The sequence below is a fragment of the Acinonyx jubatus genome, chromosome D3 (assembly GCF_027475565.1).
Source record: "Acinonyx jubatus isolate Ajub_Pintada_27869175 chromosome D3, VMU_Ajub_asm_v1.0, whole genome shotgun sequence".
Classification (NCBI taxonomy): domain Eukaryota; kingdom Metazoa; phylum Chordata; class Mammalia; order Carnivora; family Felidae; genus Acinonyx; species Acinonyx jubatus.
The window spans coordinates 81,074,175-81,087,768 of record NC_069392.1 but is presented as its reverse complement, the minus strand read 5'-3'; the positions used below and the strand labels follow the sequence as shown (position 1 = coordinate 81,087,768).

Below are 13,594 nucleotides of genomic sequence, written 5' to 3'. Positions count from 1 at the left end.
GAAGTAGTAAGTTAGTGTCGTTCATAAAAAGTTTTTTGAAGTGCTTTTAGTCTGGTTGAAAAATAAGCACATATGTCAACAATTATGAGTTTATGATCAAAATGTGTAACAAAATTTTGGGGCAAAATATTTAGTCAGACATTAGAATACTAAAGGATCTTGCCATATATTGATGACCTGTTTCTACTGGCAAAATAACTGCATCTCGTTGATAACTTTCTCATGAACCTTGACTACGACCATAATCTCTCTCATTCAAATTGTATTCAGTGGAAGGAAAGGAAGCTTCAGGCTCTGTGACATCATGTCTTTCATTCAGAGAATTCCCATGCAAATAAGTCAGAAAGGGTGAGAACAAAGTGGGGATGGGAGAAGAGTCGGGAAAGATTTCACCCATGAAATTAAAAGGACACAGAGGGGCGCCTGTGTGGCGCAGTCGGTGAAGCGTCCGACTTCAGCCAGGTCACGATCTCGCGGTCCGTGAGTTCGAGCCTCGCGTCAGGCTCTGGGCTGACGGCTCAGAGCCTGGAGCCTGCTTCCGATTCTGTGTCTCCCTCTCTCTCTGCCCCTCCCCCGTTCATGCTCTGTCTCTCTCTGTCCCAAAAATAAATAAACGTTGAAAAAAATAAAAGGACACAGAAGTGAAGTCAACACAACCAACTTCAGACAACATGACTTTCCAATTTTAAGAAAGGACTACATATGAACATTAAAAAAAATGTATTTTCAAGATGCAATTCCTTTGTAGATTAATCCAAAAATGAGTGACTGAGAAATGCCATAATCGCCATTGTTATATGAACTCCTGAAATCCTTGAACTTCATTGTACCTCACTCTCCCCCTCTGCAAAATGCAGAGGTTTGGGTTGGAATGGATTTCTGTGATGCCTTCCTGTAGGAGCATTCTGGAACCTTCAGGGCATCTCTTTCTCTCATCTTATAAGTAGCTTTAATTTAAAACCTCACTGGACCACAACATCCCTAAACTGACCTAGATTCTCAAGAAGTTCTTCCCTATTTCCACCCTTTTACCTTTCTTTTTTTCTTGCAATATTTATTCAGAAGCCTAAAAAGGTTGAACTATAAAACCTGGTATAGAGTGTCTAGGAATATGACTCATCTTACTTCTTGAGGTGGAAAGAATGTGTTACTTTTGCACTAGAATCCATGATCGGTGCGAGGCTGGCTGTCCCATCCACACCACCCTCACCCCAAATAGTCACATTGACTTCGGTACATACTGTGTGAAAACCTAGAGTCCACGACTGAGGTGACAGAACCAAAAGAACATGCAAAGTCCTGATTATCTGCTTCTAAAGACTCAGGAAATAAGGCACAAAGAGACTCAGTGCTGAACAGAAATACCAGTTTTTGGACATGCTGATTACTGAGCCAAGTCCTTACCAAGACAACAAAGCCAATGGTTTCAAAATGAATTTCAGTACAATAGGCTCTGTTTTGACTTTTGTTTTTATAGACTTGGAGAAACTTTAGAAAAAAAAAACAGTAAAATATAAGACATAAACACCTTATCCTGAGAAGAGGTATCCTAGTCTGGTATCTATTAAAGGAAAATGTTTAAATTTAACAAAAAAGTTAACTAAATTTTGAAGAAATCAACAAAAACCTATAAACTTACCCTAAGATATATGTATACACATACAAATACTCATATATATTATATGCAAAAATGAAATCTAATAATACTCAATTTCACTTACCAGTGACAGCTAGATAATGATTCTTAACTAATTAGAACCAAGCAACCTAAATTGTAAGGAATCCCTAAGTCCAAGGTAAAAGTATGTTCTAACAATGAAGCAGGCTTCATTAGACAGCCTTAAAAAAAGATAATTGACTGCTGGGTATGATTAAATTCTGGGAAATCCAATTTTATCTTATTCTTTTGAAGTCCGATGTAATCTAAATGGTGTGTGATAGACTAGCCAAGTTAAGTTCAAGAAGAGTCATCCACATACCATTTACCTTTGCAATGGTTCCATCTTTTTCAAAACTGAGGCTAGTCCTTTCAATTCTCATCAGGCTTTAACTGGGAATTGCCATGTCTAATGATTTTCTGAGACTTTCTGCCACCTGTGTGAAGTTATTTGGTTAGCTGAAGTTATCGAAAACGTAGTTTACATTTGTGTGAGATCATTGACAGTGTGTTAGTAACTAGGTCTTAGCTTGGCTCACGGGTTGGGAACTTGCTTCACCAATAACACTTAAAAGTGACTGAATGTCCACTATGTGGTAGGCACATGACTGTCTCGTTTAAGGTTGACAATAACCTTATGAGTCTAGTTCTACTATTTTCCCCTCATAGATTAAGAAGCCAGCTTTAGAAGAATTAATGTTCCTCTGGTGAAAAACCAGTGTATGTTGGGAGCAGTAATAAACACTAGGTTTACCTAACTCCATAAATCTTGTTTTTAAAGATTACACAATGACGACTCACATCGCCAAGTTCTGCTTTTATAAAAATATATTATAAATGGGTTCACAAATTATATCAGACCCATTTACCTTAGAAAACACACAGCACGGTCTCAAATGCAATCGTAAATGCTCATTGTCCTTGCTGTGGAAAGTTACACTGTGAAAGAGAGTGTAGCTAAGGAAAAAAAACATTACCCAATGCCCATGTTGGCTAGCTCCCAATTTTTAAAAGCGTACTGCATAATCTCTTACAAAACTATAATTCTAATACAAGTTGTAAATCTTATTTAACCATGTAATGAAATAATCCAGGAGAGTACAATTAAATATGTTAATTCTTGGGAAAACTGAAACTTTTGCACTGCTGGAATTACAATGTCTTTAACTTCGGGAATAATTATAAAATATTCCTTACATCTTTTCTGAAAAGAGGGGGCGTATAAAGCCATAATGTCTGAAGTAATCATCTTATCAAAACAACATAGAGAAGATTCTGGTCTAATAGACGACTCTGTAGGGTACTGTAAAACAACATGGTAAATTTGAAAAAAAAAATCAATTTTAAACAGTCCTGTATCTTCACTGCGATTTTAAAAAAGATTGGTATTTTTTTTTCTGAGCTGTGTTTTAAATATACCATTGGAAAGCGTGGCCAAAGGAACATGGGTTGCTCACTGAACAACACACAATAGAGGGGAACATTTGTGTATGTTCTCAAAAAGGTACCCAAGGCCAAAGGAAAGAGAAGGGTCACGGTCCATGCAGGGTTGGTGTGACTGCTCTCGCAGAGAAAGCACTGGAAACTGTACCCACCCAGTAACGTCAAGACACAGGCGAGGATGGCAATCAGGGCTCCGGTGCTGAGGCCGGCAGGTAGGACGTAGGCCTCCGCGTTGCAGGTCTGGGCTACCCCGTCGGCATCACAGTCACAGACGCGGATGGTGAGGGTGTTCGTGCTGCTGAGGGAAGGCGAACCACTGTCCACGATGAAGATGGGCAGGTAGTACACAGACTGCTCCTGTCTCCGGAAGCCGTTTCTCCTGGTGAGAATGGAAGCCGTGTTGTCTAGGATAAAGAAAGCAAACGTGTAACCCCAGATTTCTGGCAGCCTCAGTCCTGCCAAACTGTATCCATTTAAGGGGGAGGGTGGGAGGAAGGGCGAAATAGGTGAGGGGGTTTAAGCGGTACAAACTTCTGGAAGAAACACACACACACACGATGTATGTGAGTTAAGTCCTGTTTGGTGTCTTTAGACTGAGCACTATATATTACCCAATACTGGTTCACTGCAGTACAGTTTAATACATTTACCTCATGCTATGGAGTTATGACCAAAGGAAACAGTGACAAAGTAAAACAGAATATGGAAATTTTTATTCATCACTTACTAACTGCAGCTTTGTGAAAATGTCATATAGTCTACCCTCTTAACTTCTCTTATGTTTCGAACCACACACTTACAAAGAGGATGATGCAAATGAACAGGGTATCTTTGCAGAATCATGAGATGGCCCCAAAATCTCCACCTGTCTCAAACCCAATATAGAAACACTTAAAATAAGTCGATATAGCTATCAGAGAGAAATGACACTGTAGTTTTTAAAAATCCGTATTGGTATATATCGTGACCCAGGCCCCATGTGTATAAACATTGTGTCAGTGATAAAATGGGTCATTTGTGTTTAATTTATATTCAATATTCTATTTCATCTAAACGTTTAAAGTAATTATGAAACTTTTAACAGTGATCAGTAAGTCTGTATCACATAAATGTGATTTCTAGATCAGAAATATTTTTTCTTATCTGCTAGCGGTTTACCCAACTAACTTGTCTTCATTAACTAATTAGAGAATGTATGTGGTCCTTTATACTTACAGCAATTAACACATAAAGGAAAATAGGATGCTAGTTTCATCCAGTGTACTTTAATATTGTATCTCCTTTCCAAGCTATCAAAAAGACATGTATCTAATGTTACCATAAAAGAATTAACAATGTTCTAATGAAAGAGCAAGCTGAAATCTATTCTATCCAAATAGCACCAAACAGCAAGCTCACAGGAGACCAAAGAAATCATATAACCTGCAGTTACAAATATGGCAAGAGCAACTGTTTGGTTTTTGGATTCCATCCGGTAAGTTTTTATGTAAACAAATCTTCTGTTTTAAAACGTGAATTTGAGGTGTTCATTAAAAATCCACACATGCGGCTGAAGGATATTGTTTTCAGTATGTTTCTCTATACACTTAATAGTAACGCAACGTCTATTTCTTGGCCTCTCAACCACTCAGATATATGTATTCATGATGTGATATACAAAGCTGTTTCAGAGTTGCTGAACGTTAATCTAACATGCCTGGCATCAGAGAGCACACTTGTGCACGCGCACACACACGACGAATCAAGGAACACGTGCAAAAATGCCCAATACATGAGAAGGGAGTCCTGTGCTCAGGAAAGATAGCATAAGAATGGTGATGTTCTTTATGCAGTTCCTATGATGGAAGCCAATATAAGAACTAATCTCCTAATTCTTAGAAGGTTCATACTGGACGCTCTGGACTTGACTTAGGGAAGTCTTTCAAGTGTGCGTTTACTGTCCAAAAATCATGGCACTGCATGATGATGACACATGGGGGAAATACTCTCTTCTTGGAAAGGTCATAAATTCCCCTCTCTGCATTTGTGCTGGGTGAATCCAAGTGCTGAGAACTGTCCCTTGCAAATATGATTAATTCAGAGAGTTTGGGATTACCCACATAGAGAATGTTCTTCCTTTTATGTTACAGAAGGGACAAGATAGTGTTCTCATTTAAGCAGAGGATGGAATCAGGAAAAATATTTTAAGATTGAAGTTTTGAGGTCAAACTTGGATTTTCTGTGCTAAACAGGATGGAGGCTTTAGGCAAAAAGCACTTACAATGCCCACCTTCTAAGTCATTTTAGATGAGCCCCTGTTTGACTAGCAAATTGTTTCTACGTTTTGTTTGTTTTTTTGTTCCTGAAGCCTGATTCACATATTCAAGCTGAAAGAAACACATCTTCTGTATTGGTGGGGGAATACTCTTCTCGATATATCAGTTGCAAATACCCTTCTGTTAAAATAAATACCTTGAATGAAATCACCTGTGAATAAATTCAAAATTAGACAACAGAATGGTCTTCTGCTTCCCTTAAAAGTTCTTATAATTGTCTATATGTTGTGTATATGTCTATAATTTTATATATATATATATAATTGTCTATATAAGTTGTTTATATATAATTATATATGCCTGTAAGTCTGTATATATTTATAAAATATAAATATTGTATATATATTTATTTATTTAAGCAAAATCAGAATATACTTACAGGCCTCTGTAAATATGTTTCTATAATGACACTTAGGGAACTGGTAAAAGTGTTCACCTCTGACGCAAAGAAATGAGATTGAGGATGACAGGAAATTCTTTTTTATATTTCCTTGCATGAGGAGTATATCTTTTAATTATCTGCATGGATTACTTTTATGTAAAAATAAAGGAATAACTGATGTTGCTATTGAAGGTATTAGGTCAAAATTGATTTATGTTGAAATCAGATTGGAAATACCAATTATTTTCCTAACGTCTCAGTTATGCCTATATAGGATAGCCTTATTGATACATTTAGCTGGCCCCTCAAATGTTTAGGAGTAAAGAGAAAGGTGGACCTGCCTTTTCCCTTATTTGGATTTTGGCCTGAAGTGATTTAAGTAGCAGCTGCTTCTTAATGACAGCAAATCCACAGATAAAAATTACTTAAAAAAAAATTTAAGGGCAACGAGCCCCTTAAGAGTTTATTTGAGAGAGAGAGAAAGAGACACAGCACAAGCGGGGAAAGGGCAGAGAGAGAGAGAATCCCAAGCAGGCCCTGTGCTATTGGGGCTCAAACTCACAAAATTGTGAGATCGTGATCTGAGTCGAATTCAAGAGTTGGATGCTTAACTGGCTGAGCCACCCAGGCACTCCACTCACTGCCCTTTAATTAATGTCCTTGTATGTGTCGGTATATGTGTATGTATATGTATTCCACAATCAGGATTCCTGAGCAAGAAAAAGTAGTTGTTTAGAGAGTCTGTACCTGCTGCCTCCACTGGTGACCATAATAATCCCTTACCTTTGTTATCTTTCAATGAAAAGTTGTGGTTATTTGTTGCATCAGTCGTTAAGCTGAAATAAAACTGGTGTCCATTGGATGGCTCATCTTTATCAACGGCACTGATCTTCTGGATAACCTAGGGATGGAGAAGTAAAACATGAAAATATGTTGTTGTGCTCGGCTTTGTTTTCTGTTAGAGAGAAGAGCAATTTTATACCTTATAATAAACACCATCCTTCTGGAAGGAAGGAGCAGATAAACTAATATGAACTCAATCTAAAAAGGGCTCTGAAAAACAAGCCGTGTCCTTTTCAAACGCTGTGTTTGAATTTACTTTTGTGAACCTGAGACATAAGCTGCACCAACTGATGACACCATCCCCGTAAACATTACAAAACACTGAACAAAATGGATGAGTAGAACAAACCAGACCGAGATTAAACTACACTTAATTCTTTGAAGTTCAAGGTACTTACGCCCTGCTGTGTAAAGTGGGGAATAGCTCAATCAAGCTTAATATGCTAGACTTCGTAAAGGAGTCAAAGCCCTCCACCATTTACCATGGCTTTTACAATGTTTACCTTTCTTCCTGAGAAATTTCATCATCCCAATTAAACCAGAATTTTAGAGTTCCGTCAATGTTAGTTTATGCTACACATCAAAGTGTTAGTTTTGCTGAGACATGCTGACCATATTTTATCTTAAAGCTGACAGAACTTCAAGGGCAACTGCATATTTTAAAAGAAATCACAAGCTAGGAGGCTGGTGTTCTGAAAGCTCTCACCTGCCCTGGCTGGGCATTTTCACACACGGTGGTTTCATAGTCCATAGCAAATTCAGGGGCATTGTCATTGATGTCGAGTATAGTAATGGCCACATAGCCTCTTCCAACTTGAGACGGATTCTCTAATAAAGAGGAAAATGTCTTATCATTTACTCAGAGTAAAGCTGTTATGCCATTGCCATTTAACTCAAGAAACTCCTATTAAAAATAATTAGAATCAATAAAAAGGGTTTGCCTCTCTAAAGCATGACCCTAGTAAGAAAATGACCAAACTTTGAAAGAAATCTAGAAACTTAACACTGTAGACTTCAAAGAGAGCAACAGGAAATTCGATCCAAACATCATATATACGTACAGTATATGCATTTTTTTTAGTCCTTGATAAGAAAATCATTCAAAGAATGAGCAATAAACCATGAATTTCAATGTTCTTTGAAGCTAGACCTCAGGTATGTAGGACTACACGCATATAATGTACACCTATGTATGTATATAATATGCATAACATAGAAGTGTGCATTATTATGTCGATGTCTTTCTTATCAGGGACTCAAATGAGTTCAACATCAATATGCAAATCTGAGTGTCTTGGCTAGAGATCAACCTACTACTTTCTGGAAGAAACTGGCCCAACTCTGTATCAGCATAAATGTAGCTTATGAAATATGACTACAAAGCAACAAGAAATCCTCTGAAGGTAACTCAGGCCCATTATTTTATAGTCCTCTCTTTTCATTAACTTTCTGAGCATTAGAAAATAAAGTTAATGAATATAAATTTATTTCACAGCTGGAAATTAAGGATTTTCAAAGTTTTGCTTAACTTGAATAAGCACGTAATATGACTCAAGTAGAAATGATAACCCCGTGACAACCCACTCTCCACTCTCAGTGTCCCCCATCCTAACTGAATCCTAAACCTTGCAACTTACGGCTCTCCATTGCAAGAACTGTGATATTATGAACAGCATTTGTCTCTCGATCCAAAGATTTGGCGGTTGTAATAACTCCACTGTTGGCATCGATATTGAAATACCTCTCCAAGTCTGTGTTTCTGTCAATTGAATACCTAATGCAACATTAAAAAAGAAGAAAAACACTTCAATATTTGTGTTTGATTACAATTTGCTAAATTTATTTCATTAATTACATGGCCACTCATCAAATCCTGCTGACACCACAATCTGTCATATTAGTACAAATACATGCTTAGCTTAAAACTTCACCAAAGTTATACTTGGTTCATCAGTTCTTGTCAGTAATCTTTTTGATTTTCTGTCAGTAAAAAATAAACACCCTAGTGTAGTTCTCTTCACAGCAGATTTGATATTATAAGCTTCAAATTTATTTTATTATTATGTTAGTTCCCCCAAATCACTTACAATAGACTTAGTAGCCCCTGCCATGGTTATAGGTCCCTCTAAAATGAAATATACACAGACATCCTGACCATTCACATACACCTTTTGTCTTGACAACTCCAGCCAGATCTCAACCCCCCAAACTTAAAAAAAAATCCCTCAGGATCTTGACCAGGATTCCATAGAGAAGTTTCAAGGTAGAACCCCTAAAATTACATGAATATTTTGGGGTCTAGGAGCATTTTCTCAAAATATCTGCTATCCAAATATGAGTGAAAAATGTTCTACCTGCGTTCTTAATCCCTTATGCTGTTATTTGTTCTGTATACAAAATTCACCCACCTCCCATTAATGACTGTCTTTAAATGCCACCCCCCAGTCGTTCTAGTTGAGTAAAGGGATCTCATTTAAAAACAGACAGACAAAACCAACAGATAAACGCATACCCAATTTAAGAAAGTATTCTATGTTTCCATAGTTCTCCAACACTATTATTAAACAGAATCATCTACATCCAGTCTGATGTATCACAAAATGCTAGACACATAGCAAGGAAAGAGGAGGCATCAGAAAATATTAGAAAATTAACCGCAAACCAACAAATATTGTCTTTGTCCAGCAATAGTAGGTGTTTGGGTACTGAGAATGTTAGGAACTTATTTTCTGATGATTTCTATTTTCTTGATGGCATATGAAACAAGATTATCAGCTGAGAGAGCAAAGGGGTGAAGGTACTTTGAGAAGAGTAGTCATTTTTTTTTAGAAGAGACAGAAATATAAATAAATATAAATACACACACAGAGACCAGGGAATGTATAACAGAAGAGCTAAGCATTGTGGATTGATACTTTGAGATTTATGTTCATCAATTTAATATGAAACCAGTCATTCTATGTGTCTGTCTTGCTCTGTTGTCATAAAGGCACATAAAGAGCATAGGGTTATTTTAACTGGTCACGGACAATGGACGGGGTGGGGGGAGTATGGACAACAGGGGCATGTACATAAGAGTGATAATAAGGAAGTCCCATGATCTGTAAGTCGGTAAGGAAGAACTAAGGAAATAAGAGAAGACAGACTGATTTGACAAGATTCTGATTGCACCAATAGATTGCAAATCTCTTTCAGGATGTGGAATTTCTAAAGTGGAAAGCAGTGGACAAAGATTAAGATTTTTGAGGTAGATTTTCCACAGTAGCGTATATACGAGAGCTGACAAGTCACAAGTATGTTCGTGAGAATCTAGGACTAAATCAAGGCAGAAAAACAGATCACTGGAGGTAAGAAGACCAAGAAACTGAAATAGGCACGAGGCATGAGTAGGCATTTTTCCAAAGCAGATATCCAGATTGCTAACAGACCCGTGAAAAGATGCTCAACATCACTCGTCATCAGGGAAACACAAATCAAAACCACCATGAGATACCACCTCACACCTGTCAGAATAGCTAAAATTAACAGCTCAGGAAACAACAGGCAAGATGTGGAGAAAGGGGAACCCACTTACACTACTGACGGAAATGCAAACTGATGCAGCCACACTGGAAAACAGTAAGGAGGTTCCTCAAAAAGTTAAAAAGCACAACTACGCTACAGTCCAGCAATTGCACTACTAGGTATTTACCCAAGGGATACAAAATCACTGATTCTAAGGGGCACATGAACCCCGACGTTTCCAGCAACATTGTCAACAATAGCCAAATTATGGGAAGAGTCCAAAGATCCATTGACTGATGAATAGATAAAGAAGATATTGTGTGCCTGTGTGTGTTTGTGCTTCACCTTCCTCTTCATGACTGCCCTTTACTTAAAATCTGAAAACTCTCCTGCAGGTCCTCTTACGTTCTTTATATAAAACTCTTTTCCTTTGCAAATTTATACAGTCCCATGGCTTAAATAACTTGTGTATTTTTGATTACTCCAAAATTCACATAAAATCCTCTTGGCCCACTAGACTTATATATTGAATTGCCTGCTTAATGTCACCACATGGATAGACAACATGAACAGAGATGTAACATGTCCCAACTGATGTTGTAACTGCTACAGTCTCCCAAGCCCCTACTTCCCCTACTCTTTCTCCTCCGAGTAAATGACACCACCAGTCACTTGAATGTTCAATCAAAAAATCTAGAACTGGTCAGTGACTTGTTTTTCTTACTTACTCTTGCATCCAGTTTCTCAGCAACTTCCAAGTACAAGCAGTTCCAATGGCCATACACTGTAGCCTACATTCTGCATTATTTTACTCTTTATCAACGTATTAGGAGAAAACTAACAAATTGCTCTCCAAGGCTAAGGCAGAGGGAGTCAGAGCAGATGTGGGGAAAGAATGAGCTGTTGGCTTGAGATTGAAGGTCTTGGCAAGGACACAGAGGACACGGGTTGTCCAGAACACTCCGGGTGGTGGTCATACTTCTTCATCACAAGGACTTGGGATCACTGAGGATTAAAGGGGTTCCTTATTTTCAGGGGCGCCTGGGTGGCTCAGTAGGTTGAGCATCCAACTTCGGCTCAGGTGATGATCTCACAGTTTGTGGGTTCGAGCCCCGCATCAGGCTCTGTGCTGACAGCGTGAAGCCTGGAGCTGCTTCGGATTCTGTGCCTCCTTCTCTCTCTGCCCCTCCCCTGCTCATGCTCTGTCTCTCAAAAATAAATAAATGTTAATTTTTTAAAGGGGTGCCTTATTTTCAACCAGTCCTTCCTGGCATACAAAAAGCTAGATTTTATATAGGAGACATTCACTATGATATAAAGTTACCTAAGAAAAGCAGCCCCTCAATCAAGAGAAGTAATGATTACATGGGCATTTTTTAAGTGAGCGGTGCCAGATGTCTCTCGGGAGGATTGACTGAGCCAAAAGAAAAGGAAGAGCCTAAAGAAGTTCAGAGGAGCACCTTGTACAGGTCTGGACCCACGGGCCAAGGCCCTGAGATGTTCGATGGCCCGAGTCAATTAGAGGCTGAACAGAAAGGAAGGGGATAAGTTGTTTCTCTAATCACAAACTGAAGTGAATGTCAGTGCATCTCCTCATGCTGTTAGTGGTGTTTGGACTCACGAAGATCCCTCTACTCTCTGCAAGTGACAGCCTAAGAAAACTTGGCCTCTTTCAATGCATGTTGGAGGAACCAATGAAAGAGATCACTTCTATGATTTGCCGCAGTTAAAGCTTGTGCTCTATCCATTTATTAGGCAGGCAGCTTGAAATCTCAATGTCCAGCCTCAGTCCTTTTCTTGAGAGCTGTGAACTGCTCCAGACACCTGCAATGTCTTGAACTCAAATTCAGTAGATTTAAAGCAGATCCAGCGGCCTTTCCCCAAAACTATCAGTCCTTCGTAACTTTCCCGTTTTCGGAACGAGCTGAGTATTTAAAGCAGAGTTGACATTTTTCTCTGAATCCTCAACTGTGAAGGGTCATGTGTAACAAAGACTTCTACTTACATGTCTAATATTCATTTACCCTTCATTCTTATTAATAGAACCTTGCTTTTGTTAGAGGCAGCCATGTGTTCAGCTGAACAACTGGGATTACTAGTCTTCCATGCTGATGCGGTGTCAATCTCCTTATATTAACATTTTAGCAAATGAGATGAAGAAAGTTGAGTCGAGCATGACTGAAAAACCCCTATAGACGATAGGAAAGAGCTGATAATTCAGCTTGCATTTGATGTCCGCCCCTTCCCCTCCATCTCACCTGGGACACGCACACAATGGAAGAGGTCCAAAAACCATCTTGTAAATAGGAGGTGATGAGTGCTTGGCATGAGAAGCCAAGGCCCTTGATGACATTATACTGCCAAATTGTCAGTCCTTGGGTGCATAGCTCCAGACTTCTCATTAGTAAGTCATTAGTGTTAAGCTTTGTTGCGACTAGCCAAGCACAATTTCGAACAAGGGCAAGCAGGTACTATTATGGTGGTATTTCAGAATTAGATACTAACATCTCACAGTTGGTTGTTGATGGAGACAAGATTCAGAACCGTGTCATCTGAGCCACCTGTCCATTACATACCACATTACCCATAAACGAGCTTTTAGTCCCCTGTCACTTACAACTCTACAATTCAGCTTCTTTTCGCTTTTCCCCAATGCTCTCTTATCTAAAACCCTAAGCCAGTCAAACTGATGTTAACGAATTAAAAGGCCATGTGTCTCTCCATTTCTGATGTCTTTCCTCATGTTGGTCCTCCTGTACTCCGTGTTTCCGCCTTTCCAATTATTTTAGTCCTATGATTCCTTGAAGACAGTCCTCTGGCATTAAAGCAGCAAGCCTTTCCAATTACATAAAAGAGAAGGAATTCCCCCCCCCCCCCCAGTCAGGGCCTCTCTAATGCACCAGATGTGGAGCAAGAACAGAGGAGCTGTCTTGACTTCTGCTCTAACTCATCTCCATTTTCCTGGCTTTGGACGCATGGGACTTAATTGCCATCCCGGAGAATTGCCTTCCTGCCTCAAATCAGAGACCCCCAGGCCTCAGAGGTTTGGGGCTTTGCTTGTGGAGAAGAGCAAATCAGAAAATGTGGTTGATTTATTTGGGAGGAAAAGGAAGGCTCATGGGACAGGGTCCTGCCATACATCATTTTGAAGAAAATGGGTACCGGTTTCAGAAAGAAAGCCCAAGAACAACATCAGAAAGCAGCAAGATTTAAACCTAAAAGCTAACGTGTTATGAATTTTTGCCAACCCAAGAGTGTTCTTCATTTCGACCCATGCCCCGCCCCCAGCATCAAGTTTCTATTAAATCATGCCAGTAATAATTTTGAAAAAGTCTTTAAAAAAATAATGTAGTATGATGTGATGTGACTGTGGGACCCCAGGATTCGAAGTCAGGACACCCTGGGATAATAGCGCCAAGCTTGATCTGACTGCCTGGAGGGACTACCAGT

General features: G+C 39.0%; 1 protein-coding gene across 3 annotated transcripts in view; it reads right to left on the bottom strand.

The window, feature by feature from the left end:
• Positions 1-13,594, bottom strand: part of CDH7 (cadherin 7) — a 127,389-nt gene that overhangs the window by 22,506 nt on the left and 91,289 nt on the right. For all 3 annotated transcript variants that reach the window (XM_027069142.2, XM_027069143.2, XM_053205889.1), the window contains 4 exons: positions 8,278-8,414; positions 7,347-7,468; positions 6,581-6,698; positions 3,253-3,504 (listed from right to left, as the gene is read on the bottom strand). In XM_027069142.2, coding sequence (XP_026924943.1) covers positions 3,253-3,504; positions 6,581-6,698; positions 7,347-7,468; positions 8,278-8,414 — 629 coding nt within the window. The remainder of the gene's footprint in view (positions 1-3,252; positions 3,505-6,580; positions 6,699-7,346; positions 7,469-8,277; positions 8,415-13,594) is intronic.